Source organism: Rousettus aegyptiacus, unplaced genomic scaffold (genome assembly GCF_014176215.1).
Source record: "Rousettus aegyptiacus isolate mRouAeg1 unplaced genomic scaffold, mRouAeg1.p scaffold_m13_p_8, whole genome shotgun sequence".
In the NCBI taxonomy this organism is placed as follows: Eukaryota; Metazoa; Chordata; class Mammalia; order Chiroptera; family Pteropodidae; genus Rousettus; species Rousettus aegyptiacus.
Genome location: NW_023416311.1, coordinates 64,641,874 through 64,658,293, shown reverse-complemented (window position 1 = coordinate 64,658,293; position 16,420 = coordinate 64,641,874). Strand labels below are relative to the sequence as shown.

The 16,420-nt window shown below is 35.4% G+C and overlaps 1 protein-coding gene across 6 annotated transcripts in view; it reads left to right on the top strand.

Moving 5' to 3' along the window:
- Positions 1 to 16,420, top strand: part of ATG10 (autophagy related 10) — a 198,814-nt gene that overhangs the window by 119,026 nt on the left and 63,368 nt on the right. For all 6 annotated transcript variants that reach the window (XM_036225504.1, XM_016123301.2, XM_016123317.2 and 3 more), the window contains exons 4-5: positions 1,122 to 1,260; positions 13,996 to 14,093. In XM_036225504.1, coding sequence (XP_036081397.1) covers positions 1,122 to 1,260; positions 13,996 to 14,093 — 237 coding nt within the window. The remainder of the gene's footprint in view (positions 1 to 1,121; positions 1,261 to 13,995; positions 14,094 to 16,420) is intronic.

Genomic DNA, 16,420 nt, shown 5'->3' with positions numbered 1-16,420 from the left:
AATTGATAGTATTTACTGGAGTTCAGTGAAAAACTATTTTGTAACTATCTCCAGTTGTGGTGTATCTAGTATAATATCTCCCCCGATGAATTGACGGTGAGTGGGAAATTAGTAAAGCAGATACAGATCTGAAGAATCGTCTGTGGCTTTACTTATCTCCACAGGAAACCTTATTTTATATTGATAAAGTTTGAAATCTTTCCTGTAGCTCTTTCTGATTGTTCATTGTCATTGTTACTATTTTAACAAAAGGTAGAAATGAGCCAAAGCAACTTGCTTCTTTCCTTACACTAAATTAATTTCAAAGGAAATTCTTCAACTTAAATAAGTGAATGTGGGTGGAACCAGATTCTGACTCAACATGTCCATTTAATTGCTTCTAAACATTAAGAAACCCCCACACATCATAAAAAAATCAACTGGTGAAGAATGATTAGGTGAGACGTGAACTAGCTATAACCATCTTTGCTTACAAAACCCTGTTTAAGTTGACATTAATACTTGCCTTCTACTCTATTCTAAATAAAGATTTATTGTAGAAATATGCCAAAGATAGCACAATAATAAAGAAAACAGATTCAGCTCAGATTTTGAAATATACCTAACAAACTCATCCTCTTGCAAAATAACTTTCTTATTCAAAATGGAACTGGGAATTGTTCAGCACACAATGAATCATCTTTTGGCAAGTACAATAGAATCTTTAGGGACATTTCACAGCCTCTTGTTCAATTGTTAGGATGTTTTTAGCTTTCACAGGTAGGGAAGAAAGAAGCTTGTATAGCCATCATCTTGTTGCTAAAATTGAACAGTAAAGATTTTTCAGAGTTGCTGTTGCAATAGATCTTTTTGCTTTTTGTTTTCTTCCTATTTCTTTACCCAGAGCTGCTTTGTCTCTCAAAAACAATCTGGAAATAGTTAATGCTAATGTTTTCTGGTTTTACTATTTACCTAAGTCTCAAATGTTAAACATTAATGTGGGAAACTCCCTTTTCCTTACCTCATAGCCCTATATTTATTTAACTGTTATTCTGCAAGAAGAAAACCTGTCTTTCTCTACGTTACTGTACCTTTTTAAAAAAATTGACAAACATTTTGTTTTTGTTTTTGCTTTTTTTCAGGAGGCTTTAGAGTTACCGTTGGATGATTTTGAAGTGACTGAGACCATAGCAGCAACTGAAGTGGTTAAATATGAGTATCATGTCTTATATTCCTGTAGCTACCAAGTGCCTGTGCTTTACTTTAGGGCAAGCTTTTTAGGTAAGCCCTTGTTGGAAACAATGTAAATTCAAATGTTTACATATTAAGGCAGAAAGCAGATTTGGAAAATTCTTGAGAGAAAAAAAATAGAGTTAAAAATAAGAAAACTGTGGGTGAGGTAAGGTTTTACCAGTAAATTTTCTCATGCTTTAGAAACAGTATCAAGACTTCAGAGTGAATGATATCATCCCAGCCTTAAGTCTGATCTTCAGATTCTTGGCCTCCTGCCCAACACTGACTAAGCCCCCCTGGCCCTTTTTTCCTTTACTTTAAACAAGTAGGAACAACTTAAAGCTACAATGTTTATTTACTTCTAACTTTACAGTAAAAATTTCTTTCAATCTCAAGTGATCCCATTAACAAAAGCCCCCATGTCTTCTTCCCCAAATGCTAATAATTATTCCAAGCATCGTTTATCAATTAGTTTAAGCTATACTTAAATATAGCACTAATATTTCCTTTGGCCATCTATACATCTCCTGTGCCTTCGCTTCCTGCAGTGCTGTTACTCAACTCGTCCACCTTGCCAAGAAGGTGGAACACCCTGTCTCCTTGGAGGCCTCCGCTAATAAAGCTTATTTAATCAGCAACCACATGGAGTCCTCACCCTGCAGTGCAGCTGTGACTTCCCCCTTCATGTCCTCCAAATAAACGGGGTCAGCGTTTCAAGGGCTAATGGGTCCTGGGCCCAGAGGCAGCAAAAGCCACTTCCCCAGCCCACCCCCTAGCCTATTTCTCCTTTTGATCTGTCCTTATCAGCAGCATTTTGCATTTTGAGCAGCCTTCTAACTTTGTCTGGATAGCTAAGACATCTGAATTTAGCCAGTGATATTTTATTTTTAATTAAAAAGTAGCTTAAGCTGCTTTGAATGTGTATTTGGTAGATTTAATCACTTGCTGCCTTATATTGTTTAATGGTCTCTAATTTTGCGGTGTTGGCGGTTTAACAAAGCACTTAGGATTTAAAACACAAGAACAAATTCTCATAGACTCCCTGGTGAGAAGATTTTAATCTGAGGTGCAGTTCCTAAGAACTGACAATTTGGGGTAAATTTTCAACAGGGGACATAGGGAATTGAGGACACTGAAGGTTCACTAATTCACAAACTCTCGTTGCAGATTTATCCATATGATTATTACAGGCCTTTTAAACACTCACTTTATTGTAATTCTGTTTGGTTTGGAGCCCAGAGGTTAAAGGAGGCTTCTTGTCAGTGAGCTGTATTATACTGAAAAGTAGGAAAAGATACATTTATTTACCAGGGGGGAGGAAAATGTCTATTTTGGTTCTGGTTTGCAATGGCTCTACCTAGTACCTTCTGGATTCAAAGACATGACGAGGCTGCAGGTAGAGGAAATAGGACACTACTTCTTCAATACTGTACTTTCATATAATTAGTATTCACCATAAGCAGTTAATCACCAGAGAAGAGCTCCCAGAGACAAAACAAGTTGTTTAGCTTGTCAGCATTAGGGAATTGGAGGTGTTGAAACATGACTGCTTCTAGCTGGAAGTGGGTCTTGCCCAGGCTGCTGGATGAGCTCATACGTGCGCTTTGCTCTTATGTGCCAACAGCTCCCCTTACAGTACAGCACAGTAATTGTTCCTGCAAGTCCAATTGTATTTTAATGAAATTTGTATACTTCCTAAGATCTTTCCTTCATGTTGGTTTTCTCTATCTTTAAAAAAAAAAATTAGCATCTTCGGATTCTGTTTATATACTTTTAAGATTCTTTTATTATGCTTAATTAGAAAAACCAAAACAAGTCATTGCTTTTGTGTTGAAGCATTCCTTGTTCTTACTCTTCCTCATTCTGCGTTGTATAGAATGAGTGTTAGAAATTTCTTAATTCCAGAATTCATTTAGTGCTTGTTCAGGTACCTTCAAATATCAAATTTAGTCTTTGCAGAGTATACTGAATGTTTTCTTATGGTGAAACATGAAAAATGGTTCTTTTCCTTTATCATATTCTAATAATTTCTTTTCTATTTTCCACCTAACTTGACTTAATGGCTCTTCTAAAAATGTATCACCCTTTACTCTGGAGTAATAATTTTTTGTTTATTCCCCTCAATCCATTCTCTTTTTCTGTAATATCTGATTTCTCGGGCTTTTTGTCTGTTTGTTGAACAAATCTGTCAGTGTGGCAAATAGATTCCTAACATCTTCCTCTTATTCCAGGTCCAGATTTTTCTTTGTCTCGTTCTAAGAGAATTCCGACCTAGAAAAGAGGATGACTATAAAATTTCTTGCCCAGGGGTCTTTTTTGTTGCGTCAAAAATAGTTCACTTAGCCTTGTTTTTGAATTTCTTTTGAATTTCTTTTGCATTTGATTGCTAGTAAAAATTAGTTTCTCTGGTTTGCTCTAATTTTTTTTCTAGTACCTTTTTTTTTTTTTAGGAAAAGTAAATACTAATTCCTATTTAAATTGACACTACCATTTCTTTTCTCAACTAACTTAGATTCCAGAAGAAATCCTTATTCTCTCTTTGAAATGCAAATCCATTGGACTGTAATGATTTCTTATTCCTCTCTATTGTCTAGTATCCACCAGCTTAAGTCTCAGCTAACATGCCACTTGATCTAGTCACTCCCATGTCATATCGTATCATATGTCATATACCACACAGTCATATTACACCATATCATATCATATATCATATCACAAGTTACACTTTGGCAGAATTATTTGTTTACTAGTCCCCTGTGAAAAGTTAGCAGGTAGGACTTTAAGGTAAAGAGATGGAAGAAGGAAATTAATATTAAGTATCTACAACCTCCAAAGTAATAAACTTTATTCATTGTTCTGTGTGTGTGTGTGTGTGAGAGAGAGAGAAAAAGAGAGATACAGATATGACATATATACGTGTGTGTGTGTGTGTGTGTGTGTGTGTGTGTGTAGTTTTACTTATTTTGATACCCATAGTAGCAACAGATATTTGTTCAATGAAACAGTGAGGAATTTCTAACCATTTCTGAATACAGCCCCCAAATGGAAACTTTGCGATGGTGCCTATTTGAACTGCTGTGATGAGTTATAAGGAAGTAAGTAATGCTCTTGTCTCCAGGAGCCTCAGGACCCCAACCATCTATATATCTTCACTCTTTAGTTTGGTACTTCTCAGAGACTATAGGAGTAGTTGAGTCAGGAAGATGGGAAGTCCTGAAGACTCAAAGGTGGGCATCCAAACCAACTGAGCAGCTGCCCTACTTCTGATAACACATATTTTTATTTGATCCTTGAAGGCAGACAGCCACATTGAGACAGATTTGCTCCTGAGTGCCTAGCATTTCTACTACTTGGGCTTACAGGAGCTCAGTTCCTTAGTGGGTAAGACGGATTTAAGAGAAGACATAAGTCCTTTCTAGTGGTCTTTATTTCCCTACCTACTCTTACCATTTCAGGTTTGAAAGAAATGGTAGGACAGGGTCAATACCATTTGATACCCAGCAGTGGGTGAGAGGCAATTGAATTTCTGTCAAGTAGTAATAAATAGCCCACATTTGACTAGTGCTTTATAGTTTGTGAAGTCCATCTTCACAAAGCATGGATATCTTGAAGTGCCCACTGTTTTTTTTTTTTCCTACTATTTTTGAAACACACCATGTTAAAGAATTATTTGTACCTTATGAAAAGCTTCTATTGCCATACCATTCCATTACCTTTTTATGTCCCATCTTCCCTTTTGGGGCCTTGGCTTTGGTCAAAAGCGGATGGAAAATATCAGAAATGTCATAAAAACCTTAGGCATGCACATAATGGTTTTGCCTTCACCAGAGTCCTAAACTTATATATTTTCCCCTTTCATTGATATAACTAGAGACTTCAGTATTTCAACTGGAATTCTGATTAATTTCTTCTCTGTCCTTCCTTTCTTCCTTTGTTCTCAATCTCTATTAAAAAACAGACCAAGTGGTTCTTCTCATTTTCAAAATATTTAATTTTTTGGCTGACATATGGGTTCTTCTTGGGGATCGTTTTGACATATTTCTTTAATTAGTCAGATGGGCTGCTTTTGAATAGGGAAGGAAACATTTCTTTCATTCAATAACTGAACATTCATTCTTTCTGTAGATCCCTTTTATTATTGGCCCAGGATGTAAGAGTATAGAATTAAAAATGTAACCCAGATATTTCGTATGAAATATTTTTGCACTTGTTATATGTCTGAAGAATGCTTGCTTGCTTATGCAGGAACAAGGCAAATAATATAACCAATGAATGATTCTTTCTCAAAGGCAACATAAACCAAACGAAGATAAAGGTCAGCATAAAGGAGGAATAATGGTAGGCTTGGAATTAGAATAGTGTTTGGCTCATCAAGGAGGAAGAGGAAGAGGCTTGTCCATGGCCTGGAACAAGAGGATCTTTAGAGTGCAAAGAAGAGAATGGCAGGAATGCAAGAAACATGGGGTTTGAGTGAAATTGGAGAATAAAAGTAAAATATCCATAGTTCTGTTCAACAGTTTGTAAGAGAAGGTAGTAATCTGTCGGCTTTTCAGAAGAGTCTGGGAAAAACTTTGGAAAGAAGGAGAAAGAAGAGCGATTGCCAAGCAGAAAGGTGAAGAGGGCATGGCATATCTGGGGAACGGTGAGAGGCCAGTTTGGAGTGGGGGTTTTGTTAAGATGAATTGTGGAGGAAGAGCTTGAAAAAATACCTTGAGGTCAAATTATGGGAGAGATAATGGATGGAAAGGGATTGAAGGATATAAGGAAAAAGTGAAAGAAAATGAGCATAAATGAGTGGGACCAGTGGAGGGATTTCCTAGAGCAGAAATTATGACTGAGTAAAAGAGAGGAATAAATGAAGGATGAGAAGAAATTATGAAGAATGAAATTTTAGGAAAAGGAATTTGGCTATTTTTTTGTATTGTTAGCATTATTAAAAATATTTAATAGTAACCTCTTAGAGAAAATGAGATGGGAAAACATCTTTTTAGGGAAAAATTGCCAGTAGAGTGATAGTTAAAGCAGTTTGTTGAACAGGAAAAAAGAGTGGGTTAGAGAGATACTTAAAGACTGAGGCGAAAATGATTCTAGTTAATTATAATAAGCAGGAAATAGAAAATGGTTTGACAGATAATTTAATTTAGAGTCTTATTTGATTGTAGAGATTCTTTAAGAAAGTTCATATATGCCACTTTTATTTATGTAAACAATAAATCTAGCCAAAGTCATAATAATGAAATGGAACATGAATTTTGGGAGATTAAAAAGAGATTCTAGGGATTGAAATGAAATTTGAAGAGCAAACAGTGAAAGTTATTAAGAAAAATAATGAAAAATTATTTAACTAATACAAAGATATTCAAACTGAAAAGTCCAAATAATAGAGGAAATTTAATGAGGATTATTCATTGAACCATGTAAATGTTTGAAACATTAGGGTAGATGTAGGATGCTAGGTTAGAACATGCGATGGGAAAAGAGTCTTATTGATAAATCAAGCCTTGATTTAAAAGTGTATTAAAGAAAAAGTGTTAGAAAAATGTGATCTAAAACCACAAGACACTAAGTAGTCAAAAGTTTATTCTAACCTGTATTAGTACAAAACACCGTATATATACGGAAAGCAACAGATTTTAAGTGGATTGAGAAGCCAGTAAAGGCAGATAATTTATTTTCTTACTTCAAGAGACTATAGCTTAGCTTTGCTGTGCATGTGGATGTCTGTGATATAGTCCGAAAGGAAAAAAAAACGTTTCTTTGCTTACTCTTGGCAAACCAGCCCTGTTTGAACATCTATTAAAATATACATGAATGCCTACTGTGTGTATAGCGAAAAACTCATTAGCCTATTTTTACAATATGCTGAAAAAAACCACTGCACAGCTCGAAATCAGTGTATTGCTTTTTTCCTCTTTAAAATCAGAGTTCTTCAAGTCCATATACTAGGTGCTATGGTGAAAAGGTAAAGACTTCATTCTTCGTGGGAAGGAGACCAAGTCAAATGGTGGAATAAAGTTCGTCAAGGTGCTGCTACAAGCATAGTAGGTCCATGTTCTGGGAGTAAGGAGATTTTAAGAGAGCCAGAAATCCCAAATGCTGAGTACAGGGATATCAGACAAGAAGTTGGAATCAAAACCTCAGCATACCTTGGGTAGGACTGAAAGTAGAGTGTTGTCTGCTTTAGAACCGGCAGGCCCAATGTTGATATTCATCTAGAGGTATGGTCCTCAGAGTTCTCATAAATAGTGGTGTCTTAAGGTTAATGTCTCAGGCGATCTTGTGGACCTAATATTGCTTCCAAGGGGACATTTTATGACTAAGGGATTCTTCAAGAATGTCTTGTATGCACTTCTGCTAGGTTAAGTGTTTAACTTAATTTAAATGAAAGGTTAGAGCATTACTTGCATTATTATAAGTTTCTTAACACTGCGTGGACAGTTTAAAGTGAGTCAAAACTACTTCTCTTTTTGCTATTTGTTGGGCATATTTCTCATAAAAATGTATTGTAACATACATAAGCTTTCTCATGTAATTAAAAGACATTTTACATTTATTTTCTACTCAAAATTACTAGATAAATATATAACATTTAAAATTTTTGAGCTTGTAATTTCAAAAATAGATAATTATTAAGCAAGACTTTTAAACAATTTATTCGGGCTGTATTAGTTAGATATACTTGGTTGCAAATAATTGAAATTGACCATGATAAGCAGAAAAGAACTTGTTGGAAAAGTAGATCATAGAGTCAACCAAAGGCAGGAGAATGACAAGATGAGAGAGTGCCTCCCTTGGGCCTTAGTGGTGTGAAATGAGACCCCGCTTTCCACTTATTTTGGACTTTCTCTCTCAAATTGAAAATATGTTTGGGTACCGAAAAATAACATATCCACAATATCTAAATCTACTTAATACTATTGATTTATATATAAGTATGAGGTTTTAAAATATACCTGTGAAACATTTGACCAATGAATTTTTTACCATGATTGTTCAGTCTTTATTCTTAGTAATAATTGTGCTAATTGCTCATATTGAGTGTTCATCTATCCAACTACTGGGAAGTATTTATACACAAGGCATGAATATGTTTCTAGGATGCAGAGATGAATAAAGGAAATCAGAGATGGATGATGCTCTCAAGGAGCTTACAGGGTAGCGAGGCAAATAAACCAAGTCTTAAATTCACGGTTACAAGTACAATATGTAAGGACTGTAAAAAGGTAAACATTGCTACTAGGCAGAGCATAAACTGGTGTTTGCCAGGGGCTGGGGGGTGGAGGAAACGGGGACATGTTTGTTAAAGGGCACAAATTTTTAGTTTTAAGATTAATAAATTCTGGATCTAATATACAGGATGGTGACTACAGTTAACAATACTGTATTGTATATACTTCAGAGTTCCTAAGAGAGATTTTAAATGTCTCACCACACACACACAAAGGGTAACTATGTGAGGTGGTAGCTGTGTTAACTAACCTTATTGTGGTCACCACTTCCCAATATATATGTATATCAGATTATCGTATTGTACACTTTAAACTTACACAATGTTATATGTTCATTATATCTGAATAAAGCTGGGTAAAAAAGTTGCTGCTAGGGCTCAGAGGGCAGAGGTTATTACCTTGAGCCGGAGGAACCACGAGAGATCATGCTGGACTTGGGATTTGTCCTTGCAGTGATGAGGAAAAGGGCAAGCCGGGCCTAGTAAGAAAATCAGGAAAGGCGAAATTCCAGTTGCTCCTAAGTTAGGCAGTGTTAGTGGAGATTACTAGTGGCAACAACAACAAAAACAACAACAATACAACTAACATGTGTGAGTCACTTCATAGTTTACAAAGAGCTCCTGGATGCAGAGGTGTACAGCGTAGTGGCGGAAGTGCAGGATCCGGAGCTAGAAAGCTTTGGTTCTGATTTTTAGCTCTGCTACTTAACTAACTGTATGACCTTGGGGAAAATACTGAACCTCTTGTTTCCTTTCTTTCATCATGTGGAAAAAAAAAAATCGAGTTAATAAGAATACCAACTTCATAGAGTTTTGAAGATTGTGAGCTAATATATGGAATGTGGCTTGACACATAGTACCTTTCAACAATGCTAGCTGAGTTATATATCTTGATCCTCACAATAACATTGCGAGGTAGGAACTGTCATTATCCACATGCACAGGTATGAAAACTGAATGTGCAGAGGAGTTAAATGATTTATTCAAAGGTACATAGAAAACTAAGGAGTTGAGGCTCAAACTCCATAGCCTGTTTTTTACTGCATGATGCTGTCATTCAAATAACAACTAAAACTTAAAGAACATATGAGTTAATTAATTAATGTCATACGTTAGGAAAAAGAATCTGTATTTGGGGAATTTTCATTCAGATTTCCTGAGCTTAAGAGAGATACAAAATGCTAAAAATTTATGTAGGGATAAATAAAAATTGCAGAATTAGCCAGCATGCTAGCTGATGTGAATGCACACGAACAATTAACACTCATTTCATATCATAATGTAATTTTCTCACTGAAACAAAAATGAATTTTCCCGTTTGGTGGAGCATCAGCTCTGCCTTACTGTGGAGTATGACATGAATTTTTATATCTTTTGAGCTCTCTTGAAGACATGTTGAATAATGACATATTTCATTTTGAAAAATCCACTCTTTCCTTTTTCTTCTTGGTGACCACATTCAGAACATTATTCTTAAACTTACTCTAAATAATTTATACTTCCTGTAATCTTCATTTTAGGAGTTACAAAATTTTAGTGAAACTATGCACAATAGGATAAAGGTGACTTCAGTGTGTTTGCACTAGAGTTAGGTAGTGCTAGTGAAATATCTCACACTGTTATTTGGTTCATGAAAAGTAATAGCCCTGAGAAATTTAATTTAGAAAGCTGCATATTTTGAGTAATATATAGATTCCTTGACATGTAAGTAATTATTCAATTGAGAGATTTTATATGAAAATGTTAAATGCTACTGGCAGTTGCTAAAGATTGTACTTTTTAATTATTCTATTTTTCATCCAATGTCTCTTTTTTTTGTCAGTAACATTTTAGGTTGCTGGCAGAATATTCCTTTACTTCAAATGTATGTTATCAATTCAGGTGATAGAGACACATAGTAGGTATTCGATAAACACTTGTTGTTAAATAATTGACCTTAATTGGCCATGATCACTTTGTGGGTTGCTGCGGAAATTGTTTCGGCTTCTACTTTACTTTTTCAAGTATGCAAGGGATTTTACTGAGCTTCTCAGCCTCAGTGTGACTAATGAGATTTCTAAGCATGTTCACATTGGTGCTATTGAATCTCTAGGGTCCAAAACCAGAGAGTTGTTGATTGAGTACGCTTATGTCTCCTCTGAGTGAGGGCAGACAAAAAAATTGACTCTCTTAACAGAGCTTGAAGTTTCTGACTGAAGATACCTTAAACTGAACATGAAGGCACATCGTGTGTTACATGAACTTAACCAAATATTTGTTGATGCCCATCTTTTAATTTTAAGCTAGAGTTTGGGTCTTCAGTTTTCAAAAATAAATATACACAAAATTACAAAATTGTTCAAGTGTCTGCCATATATAAGCTCTGTTTTTTGTGATGTCGTTCTATAATTTCAGTTCAATAATTTCAGTGGGATTTTTGAAAGCTCCTTTTGTCTCAGTTCAATAATTTCAGTGGGATTTTTGAAAGCTCCTTTTTGTTTTTGGAATAATTAGTCACAATCATATTTGAACATATTTTAGGTGTCAATAGTGTTGATAGTGTATGGCACAGATGAAGATGTTGTTGATTAGGTCATTTTTTTTTCTTTTGTCTAAAAGAACACGGAACTAACTTTCGTTAAGTCTTTGATCATGAAGGTGTGAACTATGGCTAGGCAAACCAATGATTAAGGCTTGGGAAAAGAACCCACATAATACATTAGTAAATCATTATTATCGTATCTATATGTGAGAGTCAAAGCTATATTACCAGATCTTCTGTAGTGTAAATGGTCAGCAGAAACTGGAGAGACTGACACTCTTGTCAAGGTAGGTTTCACAAGCACTTGTTTAACTATCGTTAATACATGTGTTTTAAACAGTTCTCTAAGTGCATTAGAGAATAAACTCACATCCATTCACTTAAAATACACTCTTCTCTTTATAATAAATGGTAGCACTCTTATAAACATGCATATAGGAGTGTCATGCCTCTTTTTATGTTTTGAATTTGTTTTTAACTTCTTGTGATCGTTATTCTAAGTTGACCAGATATTTTTTAATTATTCTATTTGAAGACATTAAATCTTTTTTCTCTAAATTTGATGTTGTTTGACAATTTATGGCACATACCCTCAATTCTAGCATCAAATCTAATGATCTATCACATTTGTTCTGGGTCTCTCCACATTGTTGCCATGCAGCTGATTATTACGTTTTGTATGAATGTTTCCCACAGAGTATGCAGGTTTTTGACAGTGGTAATATCTAAAGATGGAGTAAATGGTTGACTGAAATATTTTCAGGAATAAAATTAAAATCATTACTGATTATCAGATATTAAACTCAGCATTCTTCTCTAGGTCTGCAAAGCCTTCCCCTGTTGTAGAGGAAGTAAATTTTAGAAAGGCATTCTTTTATCCATCATTACTCTGTAAATATTTATAAAGCATTTGCAGCATGTGAGTGAGGCCGAGGACTACGCGGTGGGACTATAGTGGTGAAGGGATAGACACAGTCTCTGGCTTGAAAGACAGCATGGACTAGTAGGAAGAGCACTGAATTGTGAGTCCTGAGACTTTCTGGCAGATATATATTTCATAAGACCTTGGTTGCCTTATTTATAAAGTTAGATATTATACTAGCTCTAGTATTTTTTTACAACTTGATTTCTTCTAACTTTGACAACTGAAAATTATTTTAAAAGCATTTCATCTTTTTATGATTTAATTATTAGTTTGCTATTTGACACTGAAGTACTTAAGATCCTATTCTCCTTTTCTGGCACCAATACACACACACACATACATGTGTGCATATGCATATTTTGAAGATATGTAGTGCTTAAGGGCAAAGTTTGGCTCTACTCTGTAAATGTGTTCAGAAAACAATATACCACAGATACTGAAGGCAGCTTGTTTTTAACTTGTAGCTAAACATGACATTCAAATGTTAATTGGATGAATAAATCTTGTTCATTTTACAGACATGGAAATGTCAATGGAATAAAACTATTTATCACAAGATAATGGTCTCCTGCCGCCAGATAAATGCCAAGATGAAGATACTTACTGAAAATGTATCAAAATATTCTATTGCTATTTATTGAAAATAAAGGTTGAGGAAAAGTTCAACTTTTCAGGTCAAATATGAGAAATGCTCTGCCTGTGGTAATAGTATATTACTATATCAAACACAATGTGCATGGTAAAGAAACATGAGAAAATTCTAAGAAGTAACGGTCTATAAATGAATGTTTTTGCTTTGAGGTATGAGCATTACTGGAATAGTGCAATGGGCGCTGGGAGGAGACTCCTAATATTTATTTAGCACTTATAATATTGAATCTATTACAATCTTATAATCTAGTGCTCCTTTTCCTACCAGCCCCCCATCTCTGCTCATACTCTATAAGTTTGAATACAGTGCATTTTGGTTTTGGGGGGAGGGGTTTGAGTAGGTTATTTCCCCAAGTTTTGTTGCATTTGATGACCAAATATTTCTTCGTATTTAGTGATTTAATATACTGATGATTTTTTTTTTTTACATTATATTGTCTACTTGCAAAGGGAAACAGCACACCCGCAATTCTTGCGGACATGATAGCTCGGAATGGACCAAGTAGCACTAAATTCCAGCAGTTAGACCACTTTTTTTTCTTGTAGTGTATGGTTTAAAAGTTGCTAGGTATCTCTCTCTTTCTGCTTTCTTTTCTGAACTTAGATATCTTTTTTTCCACTTTACTTATCTTCTGCCATAGTGGTCTTCATAAAATAGATTATTTGAGTGGTTAAGAATAATCGAAGCTGTTTAAACAAAGAAAAGGAGAATTATTGTTCACTAGAGTTTTTGCTAATCTCTTTAGGACAATCCCTTCTCACGTCCCTCCACCCCTAACATCCCGTTCTCCACCGGACACAACTGGCTGTTTATGTCTCCCTCATCTGGACTGGCAGAGAACTGCAGTTTTCCTCTGGCAGCGACCACTTTCTTTCTACCCAGTATTTTAATATTTGTTGATATACTGTACTGTTGATATACTTCTCATATTTCTCCTGGTAGATGGTTAGGCTCCTTACTAAGAGAAATTGTTTTCCTTCTCTCTGTTCCCTATTATATCTAACAGTGATTTAAACATTACAGATACTCAGTCAATGAGAGTGAAAGAAGTATGTGTATGGTCTCTGATTTTAAGGACTCCAGGAAGTATTAAGACTTCAGAGATATCCATGATGCACCTTGTTAATATGGGCATCTGTCTAGCTAGTCTTTTGCCTATGCTTGTATCTATTCTCTCTCAAACACATTTATTTATTTATTTATTATGTATTCATAGAGGCATTGAATGAACAGATAATTTAACTGCTAGATGTATATAAAGGAGAGAAGCTCCAATGTTTAAATTTCCTTCAGGAAGAAAATAGTAGTTCATATAGCACTCTTTTTGATATATGAATAGTATGTGTATTAGTAAGTTTATGAAAAAAATCATCATATTCTTCTGATAGTTCTAGGTAGACACCAAACACCATTATGTCACACGGATTACTGACAATCTTCACCTTACATTTTAACAGATGGAAGACCTTTATCTCTGAAGGACATTTGGGAAGGAGTGCACGAGTGCTATAAGACGCGGCTGCAGCAGGGTCCATGGGACGCTATCACCCAACAGGTTAGCGAATATTTTCATTTTATTTTATACACTCCTTTCCTTATGCTCATTTTTTAAAATCTCGTTTTCTCTCTTCTTCTGTTTTTCTTATTTCACTCATTTATATACTTACAGATTTCAACTCAAAGACGTTTTTCTTTAAAAAACCTTCCCAGACCCAGGTTTGGTTTAGCCTCCCTGTTATCCACTCTCATAGCACACTGTAATTTTTTTTTCATGGTGTTTATTACATTTTAATTACATGTTTGGATTTTTTAAAATTACTGTGTCTCTCTTCCATTATGCTGTGTGCTCTCATGAGGACATACCATGTTTGTTATACTGTTCATTGAATACCCGGCACCAGTACAATACTTACAATGTAGTGAGGCCCAATAAAAATGTACTAAGTGAGAATAGAAACAAAGTTATCATATACACTAAAAAAATAGATGATTTAGCCCGTATCACCTGTAATGTTTCAAAGTTTCATTCATAGGTACATTTGTAAAAAAAAATTAACTGTTGATTAATAGTAGGTTTGCAATAGTGATCTGAGAAAGTAGAGAAAAATAGATCTGTGAAAGTAAATATAAGTAGATTTGCAAAAGTAGAGAAAATAGGCCTGTCAGTCATATAAGTCATTATTACTGCCTTGCTAAAATCAGCAGTTAATTTTTTAGAAATTTAAAAGTACTCATCACCTTGCAACCAATCATGGTCTCCTTAAATGTAATTTTTACTTATATCAAAATCTTATTTTTCCAAGGCTCTGTTAAGCTTAATCAAAGATTCTTGTAAAATGACTTTATCAACGATTAGAATTTTCATGCCCTCTTATGTCTTTGATCATAATAATGACAGTTTACTTCCCAATCAACATAAGAATCCTTAGCATTTCATAAGTAGTTCTTTGACAATGATTGCAAATGACCATTTTCTAGGTTTTAATTGAGGACGAAACTAGGTGTAAGCATATGTATCTTTCACACTGCCCCTCAAATTAATTTTTTCCTTTTCCTTCCCACTTTGACCCTCCTAGAGCAAGCCCTATAGCCTCACCTGGAACAATTAGTAAAGCCTCCTACCTCTGGTTTTCTGCTCCCTTCCTCCCTTCTTACCATTAGTCATATCTTCTTTACAACTCCCACATTTCTCCTAGCCACGTGCAAAGCTGCAGTAGCTCCCCAAGGGCATATGGCATGTGGTCTAAATCCCTCACCTGGGCTTAGGTGGCTACCACTCCCTGGCTCCAACCTACCCTTTCTTTTTCTTCCTTCCTTCCTTCCTTCCTTCCTTCCTTCCTTCCTTCCTTCCTTCCTTCCTTCCTTCCTTCCTTCCTTCCTTCCTTCTTCCTTCCTTCCTTCCTTCCTCCCTCCCTCCCTCCCTCCCTCCCTTCCTTTCCTCTTTTGTTCATTACATCCACATTTTATTAGGGGAACATACATATGAGGCTCATCTTGGGCAGCAGCAAGATGACGTATATACCCTCCATTCCAGCCTGCCCTTTCAAGCTTATCTTCTATTCCATTCTATATAGTCTCAGCTCCTGCCAAACATAGCCATTAATGACCTGAACCCATCTTGTGCAGTGTGTTCTTGGAATTCTTTCCAGGTTTAATGCCTTCCCTGTTGCCTCTGTTTTATCTTTATATTTCTTTCTCTTATTCTCTCCTATGTTCCTTCCTCTGAAACCCCATCAGCTCACAAGAATGGCCCCTTCTGAAATCCTAGTTCTGTAGAACAGGCATGGGTGGTTACAACGATAAAGGATAATGAGATATATAAGCAAATCAGCTGTAAAAATTTTTGGCAAGAGCATTTAATTTTATGCAAAGTATTTTAAACTAACCTTCAAGTATGTCAAGGTGAGTGCTAAGAGTTTCAACTTCCAATGTCTTGCCAGTGACCACAAACCATCCAAAAACTTATATGGTGGTATCAGAATCCACAGGACCCAGAAAATGTTTGGTTATAAGAGTAAAGGAAGATAGCAAAGAATAAAGGAAGAGAACATCCAAAACTATATATGTGTATAACTTTAGTGTCTTTTATCTCAGCTTCTTCTCAGTTAGGTTTTCCACTATGTTTCTGAGCTCAATTCTTATCCATTTCCCTTTTCTGTCTCTAGCAGTCCTGTTATTATGTCCTCAATGCGAGCCTATTACACAATTCCTGGTGGTCTGTGTCCTTTTGGGTTTTAATTCTACATTTCTCTGTTCTGACAAGTCCTATGAACAAGATTTTTGAACTCAACTGTATTTTCTTAGTTCTCTAGTATGACATTACAAATAGATCTTTTTCCATTAATAGAAAACCCCTAAGTTGCTAAACCAACCAAATGAACC